Source organism: Corvus moneduloides, chromosome 4 (genome assembly GCF_009650955.1).
Source record: "Corvus moneduloides isolate bCorMon1 chromosome 4, bCorMon1.pri, whole genome shotgun sequence".
In the NCBI taxonomy this organism is placed as follows: Eukaryota; Metazoa; Chordata; class Aves; order Passeriformes; family Corvidae; genus Corvus; species Corvus moneduloides.
In genome coordinates, this window is record NC_045479.1 from 18,146,777 (window position 1) to 18,174,162 (window position 27,386).

At 44.3% G+C, this 27,386-nt stretch overlaps 1 protein-coding gene across 3 annotated transcripts in view; it reads left to right on the forward strand.

Moving 5' to 3' along the window:
* TMTC1 (transmembrane O-mannosyltransferase targeting cadherins 1) overlaps nucleotides 1–27,386 on the forward strand; it is a 139,166-nt gene that overhangs the window by 85,884 nt on the left and 25,896 nt on the right. For 2 of the 3 annotated variants that reach the window (XM_032105560.1, XM_032105559.1), the window contains exons 10-11: nucleotides 5,883–6,047; nucleotides 14,275–14,388. In XM_032105560.1, coding sequence (XP_031961451.1) covers nucleotides 5,883–6,047; nucleotides 14,275–14,388 — 279 coding nt within the window. The remainder of the gene's footprint in view (nucleotides 1–5,882; nucleotides 6,048–14,274; nucleotides 14,389–27,386) is intronic. The other variant, XM_032105561.1, reaches the window with a different exon arrangement.

The window sequence follows — 27,386 nt, forward strand, 5'->3', positions numbered from 1 at the left end:
AGGGTTGATTTTTATGGAGGGAAAGGGAGTCATCTTAAATAAGTGCTGGAAATCAAGAATGAGTTTTGCAGCCTAGAAGGAGCCTCCCGGGTGAAATGCTGAAGCCAAGTGCATTTTCTGGTCTCAGTACACTTTTGATGTAATCCCTTTTGTTGCATTAGCAGCCCCTGAATACGGCTGTGTTTCTTCCGTGTTTCCACAGGCTGCTTACAGGCAACTCTTTCCCAAACTGATATGAGTGCATGTATGCATCTGGGTTCTTATCTAGGCTGAGCTATGAAATCTGGAGTAACTGCTTTGATGAAATCAGTGGATTTACTCCAAATTTACATTAGTGTAGTTGAGATTAAATCAGTTTTTAGAAAACCCTGAACAACTACTTCACAAGATTCGACATCCACAAAATTACCATTAAAAAGCATGAGGAATGCATCTTTTTTGCATAGTTTCTCCCACCCTTTTTTAACTCCTTTTTACTGCCCTGCCTGGGTGAGTTAGAAGAGGCTGGGACTGCAACTGCTGGTGTCCAGGCTTGGTTCTCTCAGAACTTCAGCTCTCAGCCTGCTCTGACTGAGCTCTGTGCAAAGTCACAACTTGTAAAATGCAGTAGAATGCATGACTAGAACATGTCTTGTTCTTCAGGAGCTTTCCACAGCAGTAGGTCTCCAGACAATTTCTGGAGGAGGTAAGATGGTTTCTGATGCAGGCAGATTGCTGTAGCAGAGCATCCTCTTAATCCTGGGCTGTGGCACATGTGGCTTTGATTAGGTGCCATCACCACAAGAGCTAAATGCAGTGAAACCATTCCTGACTTTTACTAAAAAGTGAAAAACCTGATCCATAGAGAGCTGTGTGCAAGCATCGTCAGTAACAGCCTCGCCTTGGGAAAGGAGCCCTAATGGCCAAAGGAAAGGTTGAATTTGCAATCTAATTACCTAAGACGTGTTTGCAAATATTAAGTATATGCTGTTTTGGCTCTAGCTTTAATAGGGCAATACATATAGAGCACCATGGGAAATAAGGTCTATATGCCACCACATTCCCATCTGCTTGTGCCTCCTATCACTTTGCTTCCTTACAGGTGGAACAGTATTAACAACCCACAGGAATTATAGACAAAAATCTGTCATTACCCAGCTCCCCGTGTGCAATCTTCCAGAATCACATGGCAGTAGCACAGAGGGTTTCCCTGCCGGGCTGCCTGGCCCTCGGCCCTCGCTGCAATTCAGGGCCTGCCTAAGGTACCACTTTAGTACTGCAGGAGTCTGAAACCCTGAGGAATTGTAAAACTGTTGGCCTGGTGGTCCATTTGCCCAGCTTTTCTGTTGCATCATGGAATTACTGAAGTTACAGGTTCTCCTTTAATGCATGCTCATTGTGAGCCCACATGAAATCTACTGCCATGTTACATGGGTGGGCTGTTTCTCAGGACCCTGGGGACCAAGCTGGCATGGACTTTTCACTGCTGTAGCAGGCTGTTGCTTATCCTACAGAAACCAAAAAAAATCTTAGCAGTTTTACAATAATCCTGTGGAAAATGGACTTAGAAAAGTGGGTTGGGGATTTTGTTTGTTTCCCATTGTTTTGGTTTTGCTACAAAGTATTTCAGAAAAGTGCTTGTGGAGAAATGGTTGCCTCCCTAGGAAATGCTAGAGTTAACTGAAAAACCAAATAACCCCCAAACCCACAACCCTGCAGCCTCAATACATATGCAGATAGCTATGGAGATGTCTGGAATGTAGTACTTAAGGGTAAGGTTTTCAAGTGGCAAACAAGTCTTTGATGAAAGGTCCTTTTGAGACAATTTTCTTTTTTTTTCCTCTGTGTGTGAATAAAACCTGATTTCCTGGCAAGCCAGTGGTAAGGTTTGATATGGAGTCAAGTCCCCCATCACTCTGAGAAGAAAAGCAAATCAATTTGAAATGTTCTCTGTGTTTGTAGGTGGTGGAAGGGTCACAGCAGAATTAACCACATAGGAAGCATTAGCTGGCAAGTTACCTTTATCATCTGAGTGCAGCCTCACCTGTATGGGCTCTTTCTACCAGGGTACCACTGCTTGGGCTGCTGCTGACTTGATAAAACTCAGAGCTGCTTCAAAGGGCTCCTGTGAAGCCTGGTGAGGTCAGGATCAAGGGAAATGGGATGAACTTGCATCTGGGGGTTGAACTGTGGCAGGGTGGGGGGGCTCTCCAGGTCCAGTGACTGTCAGGGCAGGTTGCTGCTGCAGCAGCTCCATCTTTGCAAGCTTGGTGCTTCACTGGTTCGAAACGTTGCGGTCTCTGTGATGAAGGTAATTTCTGTACTGGGACTGTTGGCTCTAGTGTGAAACAGGTGAAGTAAGGTATGACAGATTATGTGGTTTTGGAACTAGGAAACAATAGTAACAATAGTAACATAATTATGTTTTTTTGATGGATGCTTTAATACATTGGTGTGGACATTCTGTTTTGTTTAGAGCAGATCACGGGATCTGGAGGAGGGGTCTGGATTTGCCCTGATTTCACCACAGTTATTTGGCCTTAAGGCAGAAATGTAAAGAGAGATGCAAAAATTACTAAGGATAATAGCTTTGGGGATGTTGCAAGGAATTATTTTGCAAACTATTTGTGGCATGGAATCACAAACACACATGCTTTCCTGGCAGTAAACAACATGTGAGTGCTTTCTGTGCTTCTGGAACTCCCTGGCCTGCAAAAGACCTGCAGCCAGGAATGTAATAGCTGTCCTCAGCCAAGGGATGGGCTTGAAATGACCATGTAATAAAAATAGCCATGCAAAAAGATAGGGCTCCACGTGACACTGCACTGAAAGGTCCTACTACAGGTTTGCTGTCCCCACCCTTTCCTCGATGTTCTGTGGCAGGAAATAGTCTGAATTTGTAAGCCAAGCTCACCAGGTTCTGAAAATAAAAGTATTCACCTGCTTCATGCTGTCTGATCCTTTCCCTTCTTCTCCTTTCTTTCGGGTTCCCGTGCACTTTGCAGTGCAGGTACATTGACTGTAGGCTAGTTAGACTCTAATGTGGTACAACTACAACTCAGTCCTAATATTGTCAAAGTTTTCTCCATCTTACTAAATTGTAAGTCATGCTTCAATCCTGCCCTTTATTTAACCTCTCCCTTGGCAGCTTTGCAGTTTGGGATGCTGGTACCTCATGAGCTACTCAAGGCCCATCCAGCAACTGTTTGGGAACCCATTCCTATCTGTATTCGGACTTGCTGCTGAATCCTATAGTCTCGTTACCTTGCTGAGTGTGGACCCTGCTTTTGGGTTATTTCCCAGTTTATCTCTTGGGCAGTCCTGTGTGCTATTGAGAAAGGTATCTTGGTTTCCATTGCATACTCCCCATGTTGTGGGTAGAGTCCTGGACTGCGGCTTCACTGCTGTGTTTACAGTCCCCTGTTAGCAGAAAAAATCACTTGATGGCCATGTTTCAGGTTCCTGTAAGAGGAAGACTGCAGCAGACCTCCCTTACAAAGCGCTTTAGGAGCCCCCGGGTGGGAAGTGCCCTGTGGAGCTGGGCACTGCTGTGTGCCTGCATGGTGCCATTGCCCGTGTGGCTGGGATGGGAGCTGCCATCTGGGCTGAGCTCCTGCTTCTCTGTGGCACCCAGCATCTCTCTGAAACTATGGTGGTGGTGCACTGCAGGTGTTGGAGAACAACCCCTGGAAGCAGCACCTTTCCCAGTGGCTGTGAAGGTGTAATGTGATGCTGACTGTGCCTCAGACTGAGGACTGCTGCTGAGGCAGAAATTCCCAACCGCTGGGACAGGATTTGACATAAATGCCAAAACATTGATGTTTGCATTTTTTGTTTTCTGGACCCATTCATGATTCTGTAGAAAGGGTCTGTTCTTGAATACATGAAGGTGTAGGGAAATTACTTTGAAAGTGGCCTCATGCTAAAGCAATTAAGTAATATATACATCAAATAATTAATTCCAAGGGAAGGATAAAATTGAGGAAAGGCAAAATAACAAAGTAAAAACTGTCTGCAGACTTTTGAGGCATTTCTTGATGGAAAGGGAGGGATTATTATTAAGATTAGCTTTTCAGAGGTTTTAAAGTAGGGTTCAATAACTGTAAAGGCTGGATTGTTTGGCACCAGCATCTCTGTAGTTCTAAATGTCTGCTTGCAGTTAATGTAGGTGCAACAAATATTTATGTGCAAAAGAGTTAATGGAAAAAACCAGTGCATGTACAACAAGAAATGTGTTACAAGAAAGTGAAAGCATAATTGAGTGATTTAAATATATAGGTAACCACTTCTGAAAAATGGGAGAACTCAAAAACAACCATGAAGGGGTTCTGAATGATCACCAGATCTGATGTCTCTGGGTTTGCCCCATACTTCTGTACTTCTCTCAGTGTTCTGTAAGGCCCCTGTACTGTGCCAGAGACATCACCGCGGTGCTAATCAGTGCATACAACAAAGGCAGGTTTTTTCCTCAGTGAAAGGAAGAATTCTTGTCCCTCTCCATCCTTAGGAAGCCTAAGCAATAGCAATGCGTCCAGCCCTCCAAGAGGGCAGAGAAACCATGCCAAGAAGCACACACAGAGCTCCTTGAATGTGGAACATTTTCCTTTTTCTGATTTCCACATTGACTTCCACCATATTGCATGTTTGCCTGCAAGGTCACCTCTGACAGTGGGATTTTGTTCTTAGTTTTTCTTAACTCATAGCATTCTCACTGGGAAGTTGGTTGAACCTCTCTGTACAGACCAGGAAAGCCTCTAAATCTCTGGCCAGAGTGTGGGCAGGTGCAATGATCTCTATACCTCCAGCCTGCCTGCTTTTAAGTGTGGGATTCAGCTGGGGTTCAAGGTGTGCCAGTGTTAGGGAAGGGCTGTGCTTCTGGCTCGGTTTATTGATCATCCTCAAGTGTTATTCGAGAGCCTTCTGCTCCCTGTTTTCATTAGGGAGAGCTGCCTGGACTAAGGTTTTAAGTCTAACACTAAATCAGGTGCTAAGTAACCTGAAGAGTTTTAGATAAGCTAATAAAATTTGTTGAGCAGTAGAAATTTAAATTCCTTGTAAAAATTCCAAGTAGAATAAGCAACTATTAAGTACAGCAGCTGAAAGCACTGAATTTCCAGCTCAGAGGGACATCATTGGAGGAAATAACACAACCCTTGAATTAAGGTAAATAATTACTGAATTGACTTAAATTTATTCAGGTGTAAGACTTCAGTCCAAATTTGGCTTGTGAAAATGCCACAGTAATTATTAATGGTGAGCCGTAGAAGGGCTGGGGGCTGGAGATGACCGTGTGTCAGTTCATGGAAGGGCAGCAAGGAAGATCTGCCAGCACATCTCAGCTATTCTGGGCTGGGCACTAGAAGGGACAGGCTGGCCCTGATGTAGAAGTGCAAGAGCCAGACAGGTTCTCCTGCTTTTTGGTGGTCTCCATCACCTGCTCCTGCAGTCGCTCTCCTGCCTCAGCTTCACAATTTGTAAACCAGAATTAATAGCAGCCACCACTGGGATTGTTTAGAGACTTCCCCCTGTTAAAATGCCTTTCATTTCCACACTGCTCCAGTAGTGCTCAGTATTACTGTTATTACATGGTGCTTTCTTAGCTTGCTGTTCAGAAAAGCAGCTGCCTTCTGTGGCTGGTGGAAGCTACCATTATGCTGGGTGGTATTATGTATGCGACTGTACTTTTGGCATCCGGGTCTATCATTTAGATTAATTTGGAAATTGTGTAGTGACTTGAGGAAAACTGCTGTTGAATTAAAGTTTGTTAGCCCAGAAAATATAATTAGTCCAAAACCCCCAGTAATTGTGTAATAAATGCAATACTGGATGGTTTTGCATATAAACCAGGCACTTGAAATATAACTTTTGCTACATTTTCCCTTTCCTTTTTTTTTTCCCCCCAGCATGGGGTACTGCATCCTTTTTGTCCACGGTCTAAAAAAGCTGTCTACGTGGCTAAATAAATGGAGAATTACTGTTCTGACCCTCTTTGCTTTGCTGCTGCTGCTCTTCTCTTGGAAGACCGTGAAACAGAATGAAATCTGGCTGTCACGAGAATCCCTGTTCAGGTAGGAATGACTACAAGAGAATATTTGCATTTTTATGTTGTTGAAAATAAGTTTGTTGCATGGAATAGTTTTCTTTAGAAAAAGTTGTGCTATTGATGCATTGATCTAATTAACATTTTTATTATCATAAAATAACACTTACTTTCTGTTGTCTGATACCTGGGCAAAAACTGGTGTCAGCACTTTATATGCTTATGTACAAACTTTGGCTCTGACAAGCACATTTTTAAGACATGCTGTTTTTAAATAACTTCGATTCTGTAGATCTAATGATAGTGTAATGCTTTTGCTTCTAAAGACATAGCAAAATTTTTTTGCAACACTCCAGAATGCCATAGTAACGCTACTGAATATATTGAAATTTCTTCAGCAATGTTCTAATGACAAAAATAAAATGCCACGAAGTGCCAAACTTAATGTACCATATTTCATTTTATTTGATTACTCTTTGCCAAACAGCTCTCTTAACAACCTCATTTATGTATTTTCTTGCATTGAAACAGTCTGTTTCATTTTGTGTTTTGCTAGAAAATGTATTGCATTTGCCTCCAGCTGCTTTCAGCAGTTGTCTAATTGTGAAGTAATTGCAGAAACACAGGTGATCTGCACATGGGTTGATCTTTATTTCCTAACTTATTGGCCAGAGCAAAGTTTAATTTATGCAGCACTAAAAGTATGAAATTGTTTTTTATGTGTACCCTTTGGTCTTCAGGAAACACTACTGCAGTGGTTGGAGCTCTCTTAGTGGGGCTGTTTTTTAAAAAAATCTGAAATTGGGGTTTCTTCCCCCTGCATGATTCATGGAATATTCTGAGTTGGAAGGGACCCACAAGGATCATCGCATCCAGCTCTTAAGCGAATGGCCCAAACAGGGATGGGGATCAAACCCACAGCCTTGGCACTATTTGAACTCAGCTCTGACCACCTGAGCCAATCTCAGTTCTCTGCCTGTCTCCCTCAAACACTGTTTGCTGTTCAAACAACAGCAGCCACGGTGACTGGCCTGGACTCACACAGCAATCCACTTCCTCCAGTCCAAACCTGGCCACTTGGAGGAAAGTAGGAGGATTTCCAAGTTGGACAACTCTCTTACTGAAGGGGAGGTGGCAATAGGACAATTCCATTTGCAGAGTTTCAGGCATTCATACGGTGTGTTGTGCACAGCTGTGGTTACCCATGTTTAAAAACCATGAAGTCAAACTGTAGCAGATGACAGGAGGACATTTCCTTCTACGAAGGAGCGTTCTTGGGACAATATGGACTGCTATGGGGTCTCTTGCAGAAGAGAGAGATAAGGTCATGTCTGCTTAGTTGGATACAAATGGAGTTCTGTCCTTCCAGCCTCCATTCAAAGCAGGGTGACTATTTACTGCCAGCTCCAATTCCGAGGCTGTGGCACTGCTGCAGTGCAGCTGTCAGCTGGAGCTAATACACCTGTACCTCAAGGGAGGGAAGTGGAGTAGCTCAGGGCAGTACTCAGGGCTCAGTGCCTTGGGCTGAGCTGTTTCCCTCTTCAGCTCAGGAGTTTTGGGGACAGTACCAGGAGAGAGGTCTGCCCCAGGCTTTTGAGGGGATGGCAGAACTCTGTGTTCCTGCTGGGTCACCTCATATTGTGTCCTGTCCCTGAGACCAATCAGCAGCAGCTGCTGAAAAAAGCACTGTAAGAACAGGGCCAGCAACAATAATGCTTCTCTCCAGTTCTTTCCCAGCTTGCAGTAATCTGCAGTTTAAAGACTTCCTGAGTCAGGAGTTACTTGCTATTTTTGCTTTTAACAGCCACTGATGGACTTTTCTTCCATAATGTCTCTGCTTTTTCAAACCTATTTATAGTTTTGGCTTCTACAGCATCCTGTGTGCTGGGCTCCATGGTTAAGTTACAGAGCATGCACACTAAGATTTCCCTCTGTGTGCTCTGAGCCTTCTGCCTGATTATCTGGTTTGGTGTCCCCTACTTCTGGTGTGCTGAATGAGTAGTGAGTAACCATCAGCTTGTCACTTAGAATAAAGGCACTTCCATGCCTTGAACCCCCATGCCTTCACCTAAGGCTGTCTCTTTTTCCCGCTGAAGTCAGCTGATTTTGTACTCCCCTCAGATGGAAGCTGTTCTGCATTTCTGATTCCTCTAGTCAGTCTTCTCTGGATACTTTCATACTCTAATCCATCCTTTTGAGAAAGAGGCCAGAATTACCTTTCAAGAGGTATGTGCAGCACGGTAACATAGGACTGCTTTCTCGATTTGGTTCTCTTCTCCTACTAATTCCTAATCTTCTGCTTGCCTTTTATGACCGACCTCTCCTAAGCAGTGAGTGATAATTTCACAGCACTCCCAATGCAAATTACAAGACACCTACTGTGATTGGAAATAACTGGGTTTTAGACATCAATCTGTGTGGAGATTTATGCAGATTTAGGGAGTGTGTGTACACACTCTCTGTTGCTTGTGTCTGTACCAACACTGCATTTGTTGTGCCATCTTCTTGCCCAGCCTTCAATACTGTGAGATCCTTCTGCAACAAAGTGTAGTCAGCTTTAATTCCTGCAGTGTGATTCACATTGGTGGCATCAGCAAACGTGTCCCCTCCCCGTTTGCTCCCCTTTCAAGATCCTTTGTGAACACCTGAAGTACCTCAGGTGCCATTGCATGTCTCCTGGGAACCCTGCTTGCACTCTTCTCCAGCTGTAAAAACTGTTCAAATATTAATGCTCTTTGCTTGCTGTCTTTCAACTGAGTACTGATTCATGAGAGGATTTTCCCCTCTTACTCCATGACACCTTGGATAAATTGGAAGTCTTCGGTGAGGGATTTTATCAAAAAAAATCCCTTTGGACATTTAAGTGCTCAACATTGGTGTATGTGATTTTGGTTGCCTGGGCTATATTTGGATATTTGTAAAAGCTTTCCATAGTTTCAATAACATGTATTGTAACATGTATAGACCTGTTGAATCTATAAAAACACAACAGAGCTTCCCAAATAACTTCTTTCTGCAATATACAAGGCAAATTCTTTGTTGGACTGTAGTTACCTAGAAGTGTGCTAGAATTAGGCTTTATTATGGTTTTCCCCAAATTACCTGAAGTGAAAATCAGACTTCCTGGTCTGTTTCCCCCTCAAGATCCCTTCCCTGGAGCCATATGAGGTCATGTTCATCAACTTCCATTCCCGTAGTGCCAGTCTCATTTAAATTATAGGCTACCTACCGCAACTAATAGCTATATGTTTGGCTTCCTTTGGATGTATTCTACCAAGCCCAATGGATTCATAACTGTTCTGGGTGCTGATTTGTTTTAAAGCCTCTGTTACTGCCACTTCAGTCAGAGACAGTGCTTCAGTCTTGCCCCTGTGAGGAAAAGCTCCTGTGTGGCAACTCCTTCAGTTTCCCTGCAGTGAGCACTGGTGCAGAGAATCCATTTAGCTTTTCTGCTGTGGTCTTTTCTTCTTCAAGCACTACTTTTAGACCTCCATCATCTATTTGCCTTAGGGGATCTTTGGCAGGTTTCCTCTGTCTGATGTATTCCTTTATTAGCTTTGATAGCTTTAGCAAGTTTTTCTTTAAATCTCTTTTGGTCTGCCTAATTATGGTTTATGTTTAACTGGCTGACGTTTATGCTCTTTTCTTTTTTCCTTCTGTAGCTGTTCCTTTTTAGAGTGGCTTTCATTTCTCATAGCTGTCTTCACTGTGCTGTTTACCCTTATTGGCCTTTTTGTTGTCCTTTTAAGATCTTCTTTGATAGGTGTTACACATCTCTCATAAGTCTGTAACGTGGTAGGACCCTTCTTGTTGATGGGAAGAAAATGCAAAAGAATAGTATAGCAAGAAGATAAAGTCATCCCAGGAGTGAGAGATCTCCTCTTTGGGGCAGGAGGATGCTGATGAGGAGAGGAGGGAGAAGTGGATGGAGGTATGTGAAACAACAATAAATTTTAATGGACAGAATGGGAGGAGGATACAGAGCAAATATATAGATGAGGGAAAGGAGACATAAATCAACCTGCTTGGTAGTCTCTGTGTGTGTTGAATTTTTTTTAAGAAGTATATGCTGGGAGAATCTTTACTCACAATCCTAGTTCTTCATTCCTCTTTCTCCAGTTGCTGCTTTAATTAATTACTGCTTCTTCCCTCCTCTTAGTTTTTTTTTTTTTTTTCCTTTCACCTCTACTTTTTGTTCCATCATTTGCTTGGATGTGTTTCTGCAGGGTTGATTTTTCTTGATTCCCTTGGCTGAGGCTTAGTCTGTTAAATACGCTTTTCCTATGCTGGTCCAGGAGATGTTTGTATACTCAGAGTGTTCCTAGTTTTGTGCTTGTGCCCCATTCTGTCCCTTTCTCAAGACTTAACCTATTTTGATGTTGTGTGGCAGCACCGTTGCCGTCTCTGGGTCACTGTTGCCACTCAGTCTTCAGCCCAGGGGCCAAGTTTTCTGGATGCAGAAATCCTGCCAGGTCCTGGCTGAACCAGCAGTGTCGGGGAGGATGCTGCTCTCTGAGGAAATGAGGCATCTCCACACAGATGCACAAGCATGTGTGCAAGGACTAAATGAGAAGCAAATAAACCACAAGTATAAGACATGGCCAAATACGTAGAGAGATATTTGTGGCATTTTATTCCAAGACATCTCTAGAAGCCCCAAGCAGTTTGTCTTAGTGTGTTGGCAGGTGATCAGGGAGGACTGACTTGTTAATTATTTACGGAAGTGCCCTCTGGAGTGAATGCACAGGCCAGAAGGTCAGATTTGAACTGCGGTCAGTGTTAATGTCCAAAGCCAGGGAGAGGGAGGGGAGAGCTGTGGGCTGACCTCTGCATCCGCTGTACTGACCTTTCCAAGGCTTGTCAAGCTGCCACGTTTCCTGTTGCTCCTGGAAAGCGTCCGCACGCGCTGCCCACATTTGTGACAGTGCCTGGAAACACAGGAGTAACCAGAAAAGGAACTGTACAAAAATGATGCCCTCTTAGCAGCTCTCCTTTCCAAGCCAGGTCTGCTGACTTCAGGAATTTGCAAAAACTGCTTCAGCCCCAAATGTGTGGCACGTACTGCTGTGTTATTTTGTTAATTCTGAAAGCTGGCTCAGCTGAGGAGAGCAAGTCCCATTGCATTTCAGGCATGTTCTATAGGACAGTTTAATATGGCCCAACACAGATATCTGTGAAATCAGTATGAGGGGAGGAGGCCAAGGGAGGTGGTTGTTTGTGTCATCCAGAGAATAATTTGCTGTAGAGAACCTTTGTTGATGGTAATGATTCCCAAAGCAGAGGAGACAGCATCAGTTTCCCAGGGTTCCTGCTGAGGCAGGACTGGTCTCATTCTTCTGAACTGAGCACTTTCCATACGGATATCACAGAAAATCAGTGAAGCCTCAGCCCTGCACCCAGTCACCCTGTAGAGCAGAACATGCACTTGGGAAAACAAGAGGGGGTATCACAGGGCATTTTTCCCAGCTGAAGTGGAATTTGGATGATGCTGGTATTTGAGGTTGGAAAATACCAGCGGTATTTTATTTCTCTGATTTATGGCGAGTAGGCTTTTTGTTTTTCCACGGGGAGGGAGTGTTACATCAAAAGGTTTACCTACTGTTTGTTTTCCATTTATGTTGCTTACTGCTGTCGTAGAGGTCAGAAGGGAAGGAAGTCCTTTGGAGAAGTGACGTCCAGGGTCAGTGGGCTAATTTCTGACTGGAGCCAGATCGGTGCTGTAGGTTTTCAGAAGCGTGCGTGTCTGCTGGGCTGGGGAATAGGGAAATGGGAGAGTTTGGAAAAGCATATTGGAAAGTTATATTGAAATTGTGAGAGACTGGGAGCTTGTGGGAAGCACAAATGGAAAAACGTTGTGTTCTGCTTTGTTATTTATACTCCACCCTTTCCTTCTTGGCTTTCACTGTGGACATCATTGTTTCCTCTGTCAATGAGCAAACAGCATTCTCGACTGGTCAAGGATCAGTTGGCCAGGAGTGTTTGCCTAAACACTCCCAAAAATTCTCCTCTGCATCCAGTGCTGTGTTTGCTGCTGCCTCTCCCAGCGCAGAGGCTCCAAGCAGCCTCAGTCACTGCTATGTGCATTTACAAAATGAAACATCCCCCTCCCCGCCCGTGTGAGGAGAATAAATAGGTCAGTGTGAACAGTGTGATACAGAAGAGAGCATCTTAAGAACCCAGACCCATTTCTGCCTTTCCTGTGTCACCCCCGCCACCAGCAGAAGCACACAGATGCAAGAAGCTTTATTAGTGATGTTTTAATAAATGGGACCAGCAGAATTGGTGATAAATTCTACTTAAAGGAAAACAGTTCAGAATTAAAGTATTGAAACATATGCATCTTGCTGTTAAGACTGTATCTCATTGGAACTGAAGTGCTCGTGCATGTGTAATGTACTCCTCACTGTTAGCTCAGTCTGCTCTGTTTCAGCAGAGGCTGTAGCAGAGCAGCTCCTCGCACATAGCTCTGGGAGAGCAGCAGTTTTGAGTGCCATGTCTCTGCCTGTAACACTGATGCTGATGTAATGAAACCCTCTCTGTATAAGAATTAATATTCCAGTAATGCCCAGAGGTTGTAAGTGTGTAGTTAATAGCTCCCAAGGCCAATGGAAATTAACACAGCCATAGCAGTCACACATTACTTGCTGCTGGTGCAGTATATCTTTGTGAAAACTAATACAGAAAATCATTCTCTTAAGAATAGCATCAATTAACTGATTTAATTCAGCGATTAGTCACAAAATGTCTTATTCCTGTAGTGCTCCCAGTAAGTAATTTGGAAATACCTGATGATTAGGAAGCCAAATGCAAGGTGTACTTTTAATCTTAGTAGGCAAACCGTGGCTCTGTTGAGCTGAACTGTGCAACGCAGTTGTGGGTGAAGCTTTGGAAGCTCTCACAAGTAGGTGTCAGCGATGCTGGATGCCACTGGCTGCAGATAACCAAAAGGATACCACATTTGCCGCTGCAATTCCTCAGTGCTGTTTTGCAATGAAATCCCCCTCAAAGGGTTTTTGCAGCTCTGGGTGCATTCTTCCCATGCAAGAGAATGTGCACCCCACTGCAGGGGCTGTGTGTGAGCCTGTCTCATTATGATTAACTTCCATGCTCACCAGAGTTAAGCAGGAGAGACAGACAAGGCAAGGCAACAAGACTTGGGAATTCTCTAATCCTTGGTTTTCCTACCTGAGGTAGCAGGGTTAGAGATGCTGGGAGTAGAAAAGAGAGCAGCTGGCAGGAATCTGCTTGTGAGCAAGAAACAGGACTTTGTCTGCTTTTCCGTGAACAGATTCATCCATCCTTATTTCCCGCTACCTCAGAGAGCCCCTATTTATGTGCTGGAAAGAATTCCCCCATTAAACAGAATGCTGACTTCTCTGGATCCTTGCAGGGAAATGTTTCCATGGTGTACGTGCTCCTGTGATTTCTTTCTCTCTTTAACCTTGAAACAGCATTTCTTCTGGCTGTGCAAGGTGTACCTTGCTTTCTGTGCTCTCAATTAAGCAAATAGGCATATGCTTGCTTTGTGCCCTCATTATTAATTCCAAATGTTGAGTTCAGTCTACACATAGCAGGGGAGATGAAGGGGAGGGATGGGGTGGCTGTGCAGCCAGATATCCTCAGTCGTGTTTCATAATGCCAGAGCGTTATTTTGCCACCTAAGGGTTAGAGTCCCATTAGCCCTCACATCCTGGCCATACTCTGCTCAGCCTTAAGCAGTGCACATGTGCTGGTACTTGGAGTATGCCAGGCATCCCATCTAGTGCTGATGCACATGGAAAAGATACCCTCTTTCTGGTATCTGCAGTGCCAGGTTTAAATCGAGATTTTCATAAGGTGCTTCATGACACTCAAGTTTAAGCAGGGATTCAGTTTTTAGAAAGTACTACATGCTTTCCCTCTAAATATTAGCCATTTTGGTTTTGGTCTTTCAATTTAGTGATTCAGATTCTAAAACACAATAGCATCTGGCCACCAGGAGTGTTGCAGTGTTGGTGCTGGAAGTGCCTGCGGTGACAGTGACCAGGATGAGTTGAATTGCTGCCACACATTTATGTCTGCCCGGGGCACTTGGCACATGGGACAAGCTCGGAGTTAGAACATGAGTTGTGTTGGCACAAATGCACAGGAGGTGACGAGGTGCTCGAATTACGAGCAAGCTTTTCAGGAGAAGGGAGTGCGAGAAGAAGGTGGACCTAGGGGAAGATGGGGTAACCTGGCTGCTAATTGTGTCCTGCTTCTGTTCCTCTTTACAGCTCAGGAGTGAAGACCCTGCCCCACAACGCCAAGGTGCACTACAACTATGCCAATTTTCTGAAAGACCAGGGCCGTAACATTGAAGCAATCTACCACTACAAAACTGCTCTCAAGTAAGTCCCTTGGGGTCCTGGTGGGGCTCATGCTGTTAACCCATCTCCTTCCTGACAGGCATGGGGCAAGTTGGCTGCTCCTCATCCCTGGCTCCTGGGAGCAGCTTGGCTTTCAGAGCCTGGGAAAGTTCCCTGGCTCCGTGTTTGTGTGTCATGAAAAGAGGTAGCCTGGCTTCCCTCCAGCTCCACATGTGTGTGTGTGTGTGCACTTCAGTATATGAGATAGAAATGTTGCCATAGCTACACGTTGAGCGATGAGGTGTCATTTACACAGCTGAATGTATGCTGGTAAGCAGGAGGTAGTTGTCCTAAATGCGTTTTCAGGTTCCTGGGCCATTTATCTTAGTAAATTGTTAATGGTGCATGCCTGGAAAATGTCAGTGCGGTAGCCATCTGAAGTGCAGTAACAATAATGGTACTTACTGCTTGTATTGAGGCTTCTGTCCACAGAGCTTTGCATGAATGCTAAATTAATTGATCCTGAAAATGCTCCTTTGCAGTAGCAGGGCAAATATCATTGCTGAGGTTCTGTACAGGGGGAAGCCGAAGCAGGAGGATGAATTGCCTTGCCTATAGATGAGCGGTAAACCAGGCCCCAGGGCTGGGCTGTGATACAGGACATGTCCTGTGGTATGTGTGAAAGACCCTTCCTTCACACACAGATGGGGTCACTCCCTGTGAGCAGCTTCCTCCACTTGCTGCTCCTGCCAGTGCTGTTCACACAGCTCAGCTGCTCCCCGGGCAGTGCTCAGTGCACCAAACAGGTCACCCCAGTTCCCCAAACCTCTCCCCTCTGGTCCTTGGAACTTGGAAGAAAGCCCCTCTGGGAAATGAATGCAAGGAACAGGGCTGGGGGGATGGCATGGTGGCAAGGGAAAGCAAGCACGGAGCGTGCAGATAGTGTTTTCAGGAGTAGAAGCATGTTTGGGAAGGACAGACAAGGTGAAGAGTGGCTCTGATGGACAGCAAGGGCAGAGCTCAGCTCCATAGGGCATGTCAGGAGGTGGAAGAAATGTTCTTTCCTGACATGTGTTGTGACAGAAAACTCCAGAAATTACATGTATGTTTTGTCTTTTGGCCAGCTGAAGGGTTATGATAAAAGCTCTCCAAGGGCTCCTAACACACCCAGGTTGACCTGTGAGGACAGGAGTTCATTGTCACTGAGGAGGGACTGAACCTGGGTGAAGGTGATTTTTAGCTTTTTTGAGCAACATCCTGTTCTGTTTGACCATGCTGGGCATTTAGGAAGTCATTTAGAAAAACCTCCTATGTTTCCAGCAATGGAAAATCTAGCACAACCACCAGTAAACTGTACTGAAGGTTAATTACATTGGCTGCTGAAAATGTCCTCCCTTATTTTTAGACTGATTTGTTTAACACCAGCTTCCAGTCATTGAATTTGTTTACACCTTTTAATGCCACGCTGAAGATCCCATTACCAAAAGTCCATTTTCCATAGAGTGATCAACTCCTGCCTTAACCTGCTGCTTGATAGGTGCTGGTTTTTTCAGCATTACAAGGTTTTGCAGTCCTCCAGTTGTTCCTGTATCTAGTCTCTGAAATTTCTTCAATTTACTAGAAAAGCCCATTGCAAGTTAAAAAGAAGAGGGACTGACAAAAATTATCCAAGCCCTGAGGTGGAGTGCACAGAGTAATGTAACTGCTCCTACCAGCATTGCCTCTGCTTGTGTAAATGGGATTTGCAGACAAAAGATCTTCTCTAACTCAGCAGCACGCATTTATTGTAATTATAATGCTGTTTTCTGCTCTGCAGTATTTCAATTATGAAAGAGTCTGTTTTAAGAACTGGTTGCAAACATTTTCTCAGCTGTATTACATAGCACTGTTTATACTGATGGTGTTGTTTATAGAGCATCTGAAGCCTTGTTGGGGCTTGGAGCCCCACAGAACCAACTGTGCTCTTCTCTAGGTGCTTGGTGTCTCGTGGCACTGGTACTAGTGCCCACTTGCTTCAGTAATTTCAGGATTAACTGGCAGTCTGGAAAAGTGAAACTCGCCTTGCACATTCTCTTTCTGACCCAAAGGTGCAGGCCAGGAGTTGGAAGTCTCCATCACTGGGAAGCTGCACTACTTGTTCCCATCACATTGTATTCTCTGCGCTTATATATTCCTTATTTTTACTTCTTCCCACCTCTGTTACAAGGAAATTATTTGGGGTCTGTGTAATAAGCAATAGAACAGTGTAAGTAAAAAGTGTAGTGTGTTCTCTTGTTGAGGAGTACATTCTGTAATGTCTGTGTTTTCCCTTCAAACAGACAGACCCTTTCTGCAGTGCCAGGGGCTGTGTGGGGGCCCTGCAGCCGCTGCTGAGTGCCTACATTTGATGGCTGTGTTGAAGCAGTGGAGAAGCTGCTGGGTGTGGAACAGGCAGCCTCAGGCAGATACAGTGGCAGACCCTACACAGGTATCACAAAAACCAGCTGTTTATCCATCCTTACAGACACCAGCTCCTCACAGACTGCTCTGATTGTAGACCAATCTCCACAATTAGAGAGAAGGAGGTAGTAGCTGTAACATCCTGAGCAGATTTTGATGGTTCAGGATATTTTTGGCCACTGGCTTGACCTGGAAAGATGAATTACCACTCTGTAAATTTCCATAACAGGGAGTAGGCAGACCAGCAGCTGAGGTATTCACACAACAAGCTTTCATGATTTCCCACAGGTACCCCTCACTGAGTGCCTGATCTCCCAGCAAGTGTGGGTGGATCCATCCCTCCCCATGTTACAGAAAACCCAAGCTACTCAGGAGGCTTCACAATCCAATGGCAGCACAGCCAAGAGTACAGAGGATAAAAATATTATTTCTGCCTAGTGCTCAGTGAGCAGATCAATAGGGAATTAATAAGGAAATGGAGTCGATAAGGACACGGCTTGCTGCCTGGGAGCTCCTGGGAGACAGGAAAGGGAGAGCTGCAGTGCCTCAGTGTGTGATGGCTCATCCACTATTCCAGCTTTGTGCCAAATGACAGTGCAGGTCTGCTTGATCTCTGGTGAATGAGTTTAATTGTTCAGTAAACAAAAGTGATGTTGTCAGTCTGCACTGTGCTGCTTGAACTGCGAGCAATTGCCGTTCCACCAACTCCACCAATGTAAGGATGCACTTCCACGCGCTCCTGCTCTGCCAGAAGTGCTGGCTGCCATGGGTCTGCTTGGCAAAGCAACACATTGCTCCTGTGAAGTTGTAGCTGTGGGAAAAGATGTTGAAGTGCACACAAGTCACCTAGTAAAATCCTAGCAATTGGTACTAAATCCTGGAAAAGTGATCCCCAATGCTTTAACTGCTCCCTTTCCTGCTTTCAGACACAGGTGGGATTCCCTGCTGGCAAATGTTGGTGCACCTCTGTTGGCTTCAGGGCACAAAAGTGCTGGAGGAGTGTAATGTGTTTTCTCTGACAGTGAAACTGCAGGGGAGGTTTCCAAGGCAAACTTGGCAATCAGTCCCAACAACCACCTGTTGGTGCCGTTGCAGGTGGCCCATCAGATAACTCATTCCTCAGCCCAGCCCAGAGGCCAGTGACACAACACCCTGACCTAGCCAGGCTTGGGTAATCAGTGCAATCTAATTATGCTCTCCAAGAAGTGAAAACTGAAATGAAGTGCACAAATGGAGGATGACGTTGGAATTGGAGATGGAGAGAATGAAAAGAACAAAAATTCTTTGTATGTAGGAAAAGCTCTTCCTATATGTAGTTTGTAAAAGGGGAATGGAAATGGAGCCCTTCAGAGATGCCAGATGAGTTACCCGTAAAACAGGCCCGACAAACAGCTGGCATTCAGCAATTGTCGAGTGGGTTATAAACCTTTCATCTTACCTGCAGTAAAACAAGAAAAACACACCGCTGGATTAGACTGCTTCACTGGTTTGCCTGACATATGGTAGTGACCCCAGGAGATCCTGGGGTTTTTTTGGGGTTTTTTCCTGCAGAAAGTAAAGGCTGGAAATACTCCACCTGAGATGTGAATTGACCACGACTATTCTGAAAGATGGCCTTAACATTCTTGCTGCTTCTGCTGCAGGTTTGTGGCTGTTGTTAGGAATTCTGGAGAACCTCTGCTCCTGGAGATCAAACAGTGCTGATCTTACCTGAAATGTATCTCACCACTTGTCTCCCATTTGTGAGTGAGAATATGAGGTGGTGCAACCTCACTCAAATATGAAGAACAACTCTGATGTGCTAATGAAGATGTTTTTGCTGTTGTTGATAGTTACCAAGCTTTCGTCCTGCTTCTCCCCAGCCTTGTGTGCTTGATGTTACTGTTGAGACTGTTTTATTGCTCCTCAGGAAAGCACATGGGCTGACGTGCAGAGAGAGAAGAACGCCTGAGCCTTAAAACCCATTCGGTGAACATTTGTTATCAATTAAATCAATCTCCTTTTAACAGTGGAGGGAAGAAAAATAATTTGTCTTCCCTCCTACAATTGCACTCATTCAACATTTTAATTCCCAAAGCAGTTCTGTCTTACCATGCCTCTCCATGTTTGTTGCCAGGGCAGTGTTTCCCATGGAGGGCAGATCGATGTGAGCATCAGTGGGTGGGGCTGAAGGAGGTTGCTGGGTTCCTGGCTGGATAAACACACTAAATAAATCCTTGGGTGGACAAACACACTAATAATAGTTCTGGGCTATCCAAGCAACATTTCTGTGTCTGAAAAAAGGTCATCATCTAAAAATTCATGTTTGCCTTCTGGATGTTAAAACATGCCTGACAGCACAGAGTCCTGCAGGAGGCATCCACCTCATGTAGTGTGATCCTGTGAATTTATGTACATAAATGCACTGGTGTGTGTACCTGAGAATGCACACATTTCTGCAGCGTTACCTCTGTGTGTGTACATGTCCATCAGCAGGTTCCTAGCCACAAACTCCCCTTAGGCTTTCCCTGCCAAATGCTGCTGACCAAACAGAGCGGGAAGGGGACCAGCCTGCCACGCAGAAACCTTCATTCCCCCTTGTGGCGTCCTCTGGAGGAGGGAGCCTCTGGACAGCAAGTAAGAACTCTTGGCCTGCCTTTCTTTGCAGTTCAGGGAGCTGTTCTGCTGTTCAGCCTTCAGAGAGAGGAGAGAGTGGGCCAGGAGGCAGAGAAACCAGTATGAAAACACGTGGTGCTGCAATTTGTGTGGTCTAGCTCTTGCAGAGGAGCTTGCAAATAATACATCTTAGGCCATTGCTTACAGCGTGGGAACTGGGAATGCTGGTTTGGGGCATCAGTAAGGGTCATGAAATCGTGGTTATGTATCCTTAGTACTCAAACACAGGCTAGATGGAGAAGGGAAAACAGTGTAAGTAGCTTGTTCGTATCCCTCATTTGAGGGAACAAAATTGGTTCATAGCATCATGAAAATGGGTAGAAAAGAAAAAGAGCAAGGCTGTTCTTTCAACTCACTACATTTTAGAAATAAAGCCCTAATGCTGTAAGGGAGACTCAGGTTTCTTCTTAAGCTTTCTCACACACCTTCCTGCTGGGGTTTTATATATCTTAAATCATCGGTATCTGGGGTTGTTTAAATTCAGTTAAATTGCACTCTCCATGCAGTAAAAAAATTGTATTCTTCCAGCCCTTTATGTGTGTGTGTCAGTGTATTTGCCTTGAAAATGCCTCTCAGCATGGACTGTAGGTGGCCTTGGATACCATCTGTGATTTATTTCTGGGAAGAATTAAAATATGAGCACCATTTGTTAGCCTGTTTTTAGTGAGTAAAAAATGTGCAGTGCTGCTTTGCTGTGGCTGCTGTGGCTGCATTTGCTCCCGAAACCGTGAGTGCCCTTCTGACATTCTGATATTACTTAGATCAGGCCCTTGGATCAAGCCTGGAACATCTTCATAGAGATTTCATGTAATACTCTGCAATAGTGGATGTTACGAGCTGGAGGTGGATCATGTCCAAGTGGTTGGGAGTAACTTTGCGTGGTGGTCTGATTTGAGCTTTGACAATAGGCTTAAGGAGTATTGTGTAGATGTGTGGTGGCTGTCCTGAAGCTGGATGGAATTGTTGAGTATTTTAAAGGTAATTGATGGCTGAAAGGGCTGCTTGAGAATTCGAATCAGAGACTTCATGGCCTTTACAACACATTGCATGGGATGGTGGCCAAATTACTTCAGCCAGTGTGATTTATTTTTGAACCTGTTCTCTAGATAAAGTTCTAATCCCTGCCTGTTTTGAGGGCTGTTACCCCTCTGCTCAGTTTTTCTGCTTTTTAGTGATAAAATAACAATCAATCAAGGCACAGGCTTTTATTTACTTAAAAACTGAACTGGTATTAAGTGCAACCATGAGCCCCAATGCAGAGACAGTATGTGTGCATTTAGAGCTGTAGAAGCTGGGTGTGCCTGCTGGGATGGACAGATGGATGTGTAACTCAGCCCTGGACACTGGTGGTTACAGGTGGGGTCCCTTCCTATACCATGGTGTCTGTTGTGGGTACAGGTCCTTCAATGCTGCCCTTCAGGGACTTGCTGGCTTTTCAAATACATCTTCTTAGGGAAAAGCCCCCATCAGCTCTGAGGATGACAACTCCATAGCCTTTCTCCGATACTGCATCAAAGCTCTGCCTACTTATGTATTGGGGACTGATAATATGGGGAAAGAAAAATGCTTTTCTGATGAAAAGGTGTTTTCTTATTAGGACAAGGCATCTATTTTTATTTTTATGTGGGTTATGCAGAGAGAAACTTACGGCTGTATTTTGCACATGTTTAAGTCTACCTTTCACTTCTGGCTAGTGATAACCTCAAATGCAAGGGTTAGTTACTCATTCCCACAGCCACTGCTTTTTTCTTAGCCTGCTGTCCTTGTTTTTATGAAAATTGTACAGTATGGGGCTGTACAGCTTCCCCTGGCACCTGGGAGCCTCGGGAGATGGCAGGTGTGATTTCACCCCCGTCTGCTTCAGTGAGAGTATGTTGGTATTTTATCCCCTCATGTCACGTTTGATTGAAGGGCTCACCTGATGGTCTCTTGTTTGCTGTGGGGTCCCTCAAGATTCTTTGGGCTCTGTGGAGGTGCCTGCATTGTTCACACTGTCTATAAGTCAGGCATGTTGTGAATTATTAGTCCTTTGCTGGGCTTTGGGAGTGTTGAGGTTTCTGGGATTTTCAAGACTTACGTGGATCCTGCATAAATTCTTTATGTGAGAGAATAAGCAGACAGCCCCATTTGATAACCTCATGTTGCCTCCACACTTCAGGGAACATGCAAGTTTAGCAGGAAGGATTTTATTTATTTATATTTAGCTGTGATATTGTTTGACTTAAACTTTGTTTGACTCAGCTCTAACTCTCAGGCTTCTATGCCTGCCCAAATTTGAAAATGTAATGAAAATTTATAAATTGTAATATTGTTTAGTGTGCTACAGATTGGTTATTTGAATGGCAAGCTTTCAGATATTGTTGTGGGTTGGGGGTATTTTTCCTTAATGAATGTCAAGCTCAAAGAATTAACGAGGTTTTTGTCAATTTACAGATTAAATCTACTGAGAGTCTCTGGTTTGTTTGTTTGTTTGTTTGTTTTTTTTTGGCATTTCTGTCCTGGAGAGGTTTCCCTCAATATCAGGGTGCTCTGCCCTTCAGCCTTGGAGGCTCACCCTGCTGAGAGGGTTTGCTGGTGGCAGGGCGCCTGTGGGCTGCTGTTCCTGCCTGCTGGGCTGATGGGCAGGGGGAGAAGCCATAAAACCAGGACCTTACTTCCTTCCACTGATCCCTGGCTGTGATTCAGCACTTGCTATTTATACCCAGTCAGCCTCTGGAGATCCCAGGTTAGATCAAGATCCTGCTGTAGATGCTGCTGATCAGGCATGACCCCACACTGACTTGTGAGCAGGACCTCCCTCAGAAGCTGAGCTGGCCCATGTAACAGCAATGAGGATCCTCATGGGACCCACAGCACTGCTCAGGGATGCGCTTTGAGCCCCCAGCACCAGACTGGGATGGGATCACTCCCTGTCTTACTCCTGGTGTTGTGTCAGGACCCCCTTGCAGCTGAGTGCATGGAAAAGGGTGTGATGTAATACCCAGCTCCAGGCTGTGCTGTGTACAGCCAGGAATCTTGCTGCTTTGTCACGCTTTCACGGAAGAAGATTATGCCTGAGGCTTTCAAAGGAACCTAAAAGCATTAGATCTCTCACTTGCCCGACTTTCAGCAGGATTTCTAGGTGCTTTTTTAAATACAAAAACCCCAGCCTGCCACGACCTTCTGCCAAGCTGAAGGGTGTTACCTTTGAGGAAATATTGATGCAACTACTAGAACTCTTCAAGAGACAGCCAGCTGCTGCTTGATATTGCAGGATCACCTCTCCTTCTATGAAAGAAATTCAAATGTTGCAAGTTGAAAACCTTTTTGAGGAAGACATAGGATCTGCCTTCATGACCTACACATCATGTAGAGCCGCTCTTGGAACAAGGTGCCACACTGTCATGAGGCCATGACCTGAATTGTTGCCAGTGCAGGATTGTTCCCCAAAGGATGACTGGTCTCGGAATTACATCAAATCGTGCTTTAATTCAGCCTGACATAGAGCTTTATTGAGAACTCACATAAATACATGAAAATGAGTGTGATGTAATAGCAAAATTGGAAAATTGGCTTGAAATGGTATACTGGAGTAAATACAAAATGGGCAGTATTAAAACTTGGCACAGATGGAAACATTATTCATATAACATTCTTACTTTCGTTGGCAAAACAATGCCAATAATTACAGTATATATTGGAATGGGGCAAAACGTGCCTTAAAAGCAAGTTGCCATCCTGCCAGCAAGTAATTGGGCCTGGGTAATTAAGGCCTGAGTCCATGTGCCTAATGTGGCTGCAGGGAGCCCCATGGATGCTGAGCTTTGTGGTAGGGTTGGACAGGCATCAGGAGAGCCAAGAGTGGCTGTCAGGGAAGTGTCCTGTTGTATGGAGGAGGAGTGGTGAGAGGTCTGACCCAGGGCTCTTCAAGCTCTCCTCTTGCCACAGAGAGGTGACACAGCCTGTTTTGTCAGGGCAGCACAGGGGGCTGAGTTATCACAGCTGCCTCAAAGGTGGCGGGGTCCCTGTGAGTGCTGAGTTTAAATGCATTATTTAATCAAAAGATGCATTAACAAAAAACAGGCACACTAGATCTCCCCAACTGAATCATTTATTTTTAAATTATTTTTCATTTATTATTTTATTATTTATTTATAGAAGAAAATAGTATGCTTGGAGCTCCTTTGAATATTATGGAGATGATGCAGGCAGATTTTTCTTTCTGCTGCTGCCATGTCATGGCTGCTGGGTTAATGATGATCGGGGTTGCTTACGAGTTTTATAATGGTTATAAGAACTCATAAGTCACTGGGAGCGTGCTTTCAACAGGCTTTTTGTCAGTCCTTGGAGAGTGGTGAAGGGCTGGTCACTGGGCTGGAGCATCAGGAAGAGTCACCCTCATGTGACATCTCAGGACTGTCCCAGTTCTGAGAAGTGTCTCTGGGCTGCTTTCAGTAACCTCTTCTATCATGCAGTGCCTGTGGGGGGCTGCCCAGACCCCTGAAAGATGACATTACAGCCCTTTCCATGCTGTCCATGGTAGTTTTCCAGGCTAATTGCATGTTGGTCTGGCCCCATCCCCTGCTGCTTGCTACCCACACAGCAATGCCTGTGCAAAACCCACATAATGCTGGGTAGTTGTCGCACTAATGCCTTCCTCCCCTGAATACCCCTGGCACTAAACCAGGGGATGTTTAAAGGCAGGACTGTGAGCAGAGCTTGCCAGTTGTTTAAGTGGTCTCTCTCGATCTGAATTAAAAGAATTAAAATTCTTAGAGGATCATAGGTTGCAGTCATGACAACAAATTTCCTCCCTTTCTCTTCTTTCTGTAATTGTCTTGTAATTCAGATAGGAGCCAAACAAAGCCCTTCAAATTTTTTTTTAAATACCCCTACCATTTCAGATAATAGTGGCATTAAATGAAAAAGCAGAATAAATGGTCATCAGCGTTTTGATGACTGTATCTGTTTTATACCTGGTATCGTCTTGGGAAACTGGAAATCTCTTGACTGTGCAAGTCAAAAGGGCTTTTGTTCAGTGGTATTAGAGGGAATTTTGCTAACCTAAAAGAAGTGGGGATAATTACTAACAGGAGTTCTTGTGCAGTCTATACCTGTAATAGTTAAAGGGAAGGCTGCTGAAATTTATTCTGACAATTGCAGATACAGCATTGGAGGAACCGTTTGAATTATTCATTCTGCAACAAGGAAACATCCCACTTGTCTTCTCTTAAGAAATGAAATCTCAGTCTGCTTTAAAATGTACTTTCATGGGTTGCTTTCCCATAATTTTGCTATTCCAAGACTCCTATTATAATTATCCTTGAATGTAGATTTTAAAGAAAATTATTCTGATTTCTAAAGGAAAGGATAAACTGATTTTTTACATGAACTGCTACTTGTAGAATAAGTTTAATGAAATTCAGCTTTGTTTCATAAATAATGCAGCACTTGCATTTGATTAGGTGAAGCCTAGAGGAATTTCTGCCTAATCAGATGCATAGCAAGAAGGGTATTGCCTGCAGACTGTTACCATTATCAGTGGTGGTGGCAAGGAAAATACAGCTCTATATATGTCCACGTAGAAAGCTTTGTTTCGTAAGAGAAGCTGCAAAACAAGCTAGATATGTTCTAATAATTGATCTCCTGCATCTCAGTGTCCTCAGAGTGATGGTTTATAAAACAAAGTCTGGATTCTGAGTATTGTCGTTATTGTGGCATGAAGAGACTCCAGGTTAATTGGAGAGCTCCTTGTCCTGGTAATGTGTTTCTAACCCTTCTAAGAAATAAACACATTCTTCGTATCAATGAAGAATGGAGAAGAGACAATGTTTGCATTAGAGAGCTTATGATCAAAATAAGCTAATGCTGAATATTAGGATTCATTGAGACCAATTCCAGAAGTCTTGATAAACATCACAAACCTCCTGATAACTTCAAAATGGGAGAAGTACATGTGTCTCCCTCCATTACAACAAGCCACCTACAGCAAAAGCAAGTTCTTGAGTAAATGTTGGTTCAGTTGGTAACTTGTGGTCAAGGTTTATGCTCCTGCGTAAATCCTGCCACAAGACTTTGTTGTGCTCTGTTTTTATTCCCAGGGAGCTGTTATTGACAGAAGTGGGTGTGCCTGAACAGAGGGTAGTTTAAATAGGGCTGCTAGTCCTTTATTCAACATCCATGTTAATGAATAAAAAAATGATCTGGTCCACATTCTCTAGCCTGGAGGTCAACTGGCATAAATTGACGTGGAAGTATTCAGTAAATGTTTGTATCTCTGAGAGACAGTGGCCAAGTCCACCTTGGCTTTTGGGACCAAACTCTGACGTGGGCTCAGGCCTGGACCATTCTTGGGAACGATTTGAGGGTGGTATGAAAGCAGCATAAACTGAAAGAGGGCAAGTTTGGATGGGATATTAGGAAGAAATTCTTTACTGTGAGAATGTTGAGGCACTGGAACACATTGTTCATAGAAGCTGTGGATGCCCCATTCCTGGAAGTGTCCAAGGCCAGGTTGGATGGGGCTTTGAAAAACCTGGTCTAGTGGAAGGTGTCCCTGCCCATAGTGGATGGGAATTGGAAAAGATGGTCTTTAAGGTCCTTTACATCCCAAAACATTCTGTCGTTCAGTGATTCTGTAATGGCATGGATGGTCATGGGCTCAGACTCTGGCTCTGGTTACTTTACCAGAGGTGATTCTCTCTTAGGCTTGGTTGTTCTGCTGAACTCAGTTGAGTGGCAGCCTGCTCTACCACCATAATAAAGCAATATTCCAAATGAAATATTTGGAGAGAAATAAAAGAGCTGAACCCTAGCGGCAAAGCCCAACGCCACTGCCTTAGCTCGCTGGGGTCAGAATTTCTCTTAACTTTTGTTCAGATATGTAAAATTGCAGATGGCCTAAGTTCTTCAGGCCAGATGCTAAGCGGGTTTAAGCAGACAATTTGTGCTTGCTGAGGTTCTGGGTTTTCACTTACATTTCTTGGAAAGGGCAACAAGATGTAATGAATAAATGTAAAAGACAAGAAATAGAGCCCAGGATACAAGGGAGACTTGCTGTGATTTGCTGTTGAGAGGTTTTAGCACTGAGCTCGGAAGTGTATTTATGGAGCTGCTGGTCAGAACTGCGCACTTTAAAGGTGAAACCAGTTCCCTTCTTTAATCTTGAGTTTTCATTCACTCCAAATTGGTGCAAGCAAATCTCCTGGGCCTAAAATGCCATAGGAGCACTAAAGGCCAAGAACAGAATTAATTTCTGAAAATTTGAGAGAAAAACCATCAGGTTTAGGGCTGTAAAATGTTAATCTGTTTCTGACTTGCTCAAGAATTGTCTGAAATCCTTTTGCCCACTCATAACTCAAGTGACTTCATGTCAAATATTAGAGCTGGTTTATGTGTGAGTACTGACAGAAGTAGCTCATGCTTTTATCATAGCCTTCTGGTGAAAAAGGCTCAAAAAATGCAACTGCCAGAGCTTTTCCTTGGTCCAAAACGATGTCAAAATCCCATGGAGAAAATGGGAAACAAGACCGAGCCCTTGGTCATTTGCCCTGAGATGTTCTTTGCTCAAGAGTCTGGTCAAGGTGTCACACAGAGCTGCATTCCAAGTGCTGAAGAACAAGCAAGCTTGGCCCTTTTCTTTCCTCCCCTGCTGTTGCTCTGGAACACATTTCTCCCACCCTGGAAAGACTTAGACTAGATGACAGATGGATTTGAGGGCCAAGGTCAAGACTCCACACTACACCCTCATCATCATCTTGTCTTTTGCTGGTACTTCTCCAAGCACAGGAAGCCTCTCACATCCCAAAATGCATCAGGCTCACTGGGGAGCTTCAGTGATGGAAAGTGGTGCTATATCTATGTCAACTCAGTTCTCACTACAGATTTCCTACTCTTTGCTACTCTGTGACAAGTTCAGGTAGGGGTCTCTTCCCAAGTCACTTGAGCAGCGAATGCAGGTGGCGAGG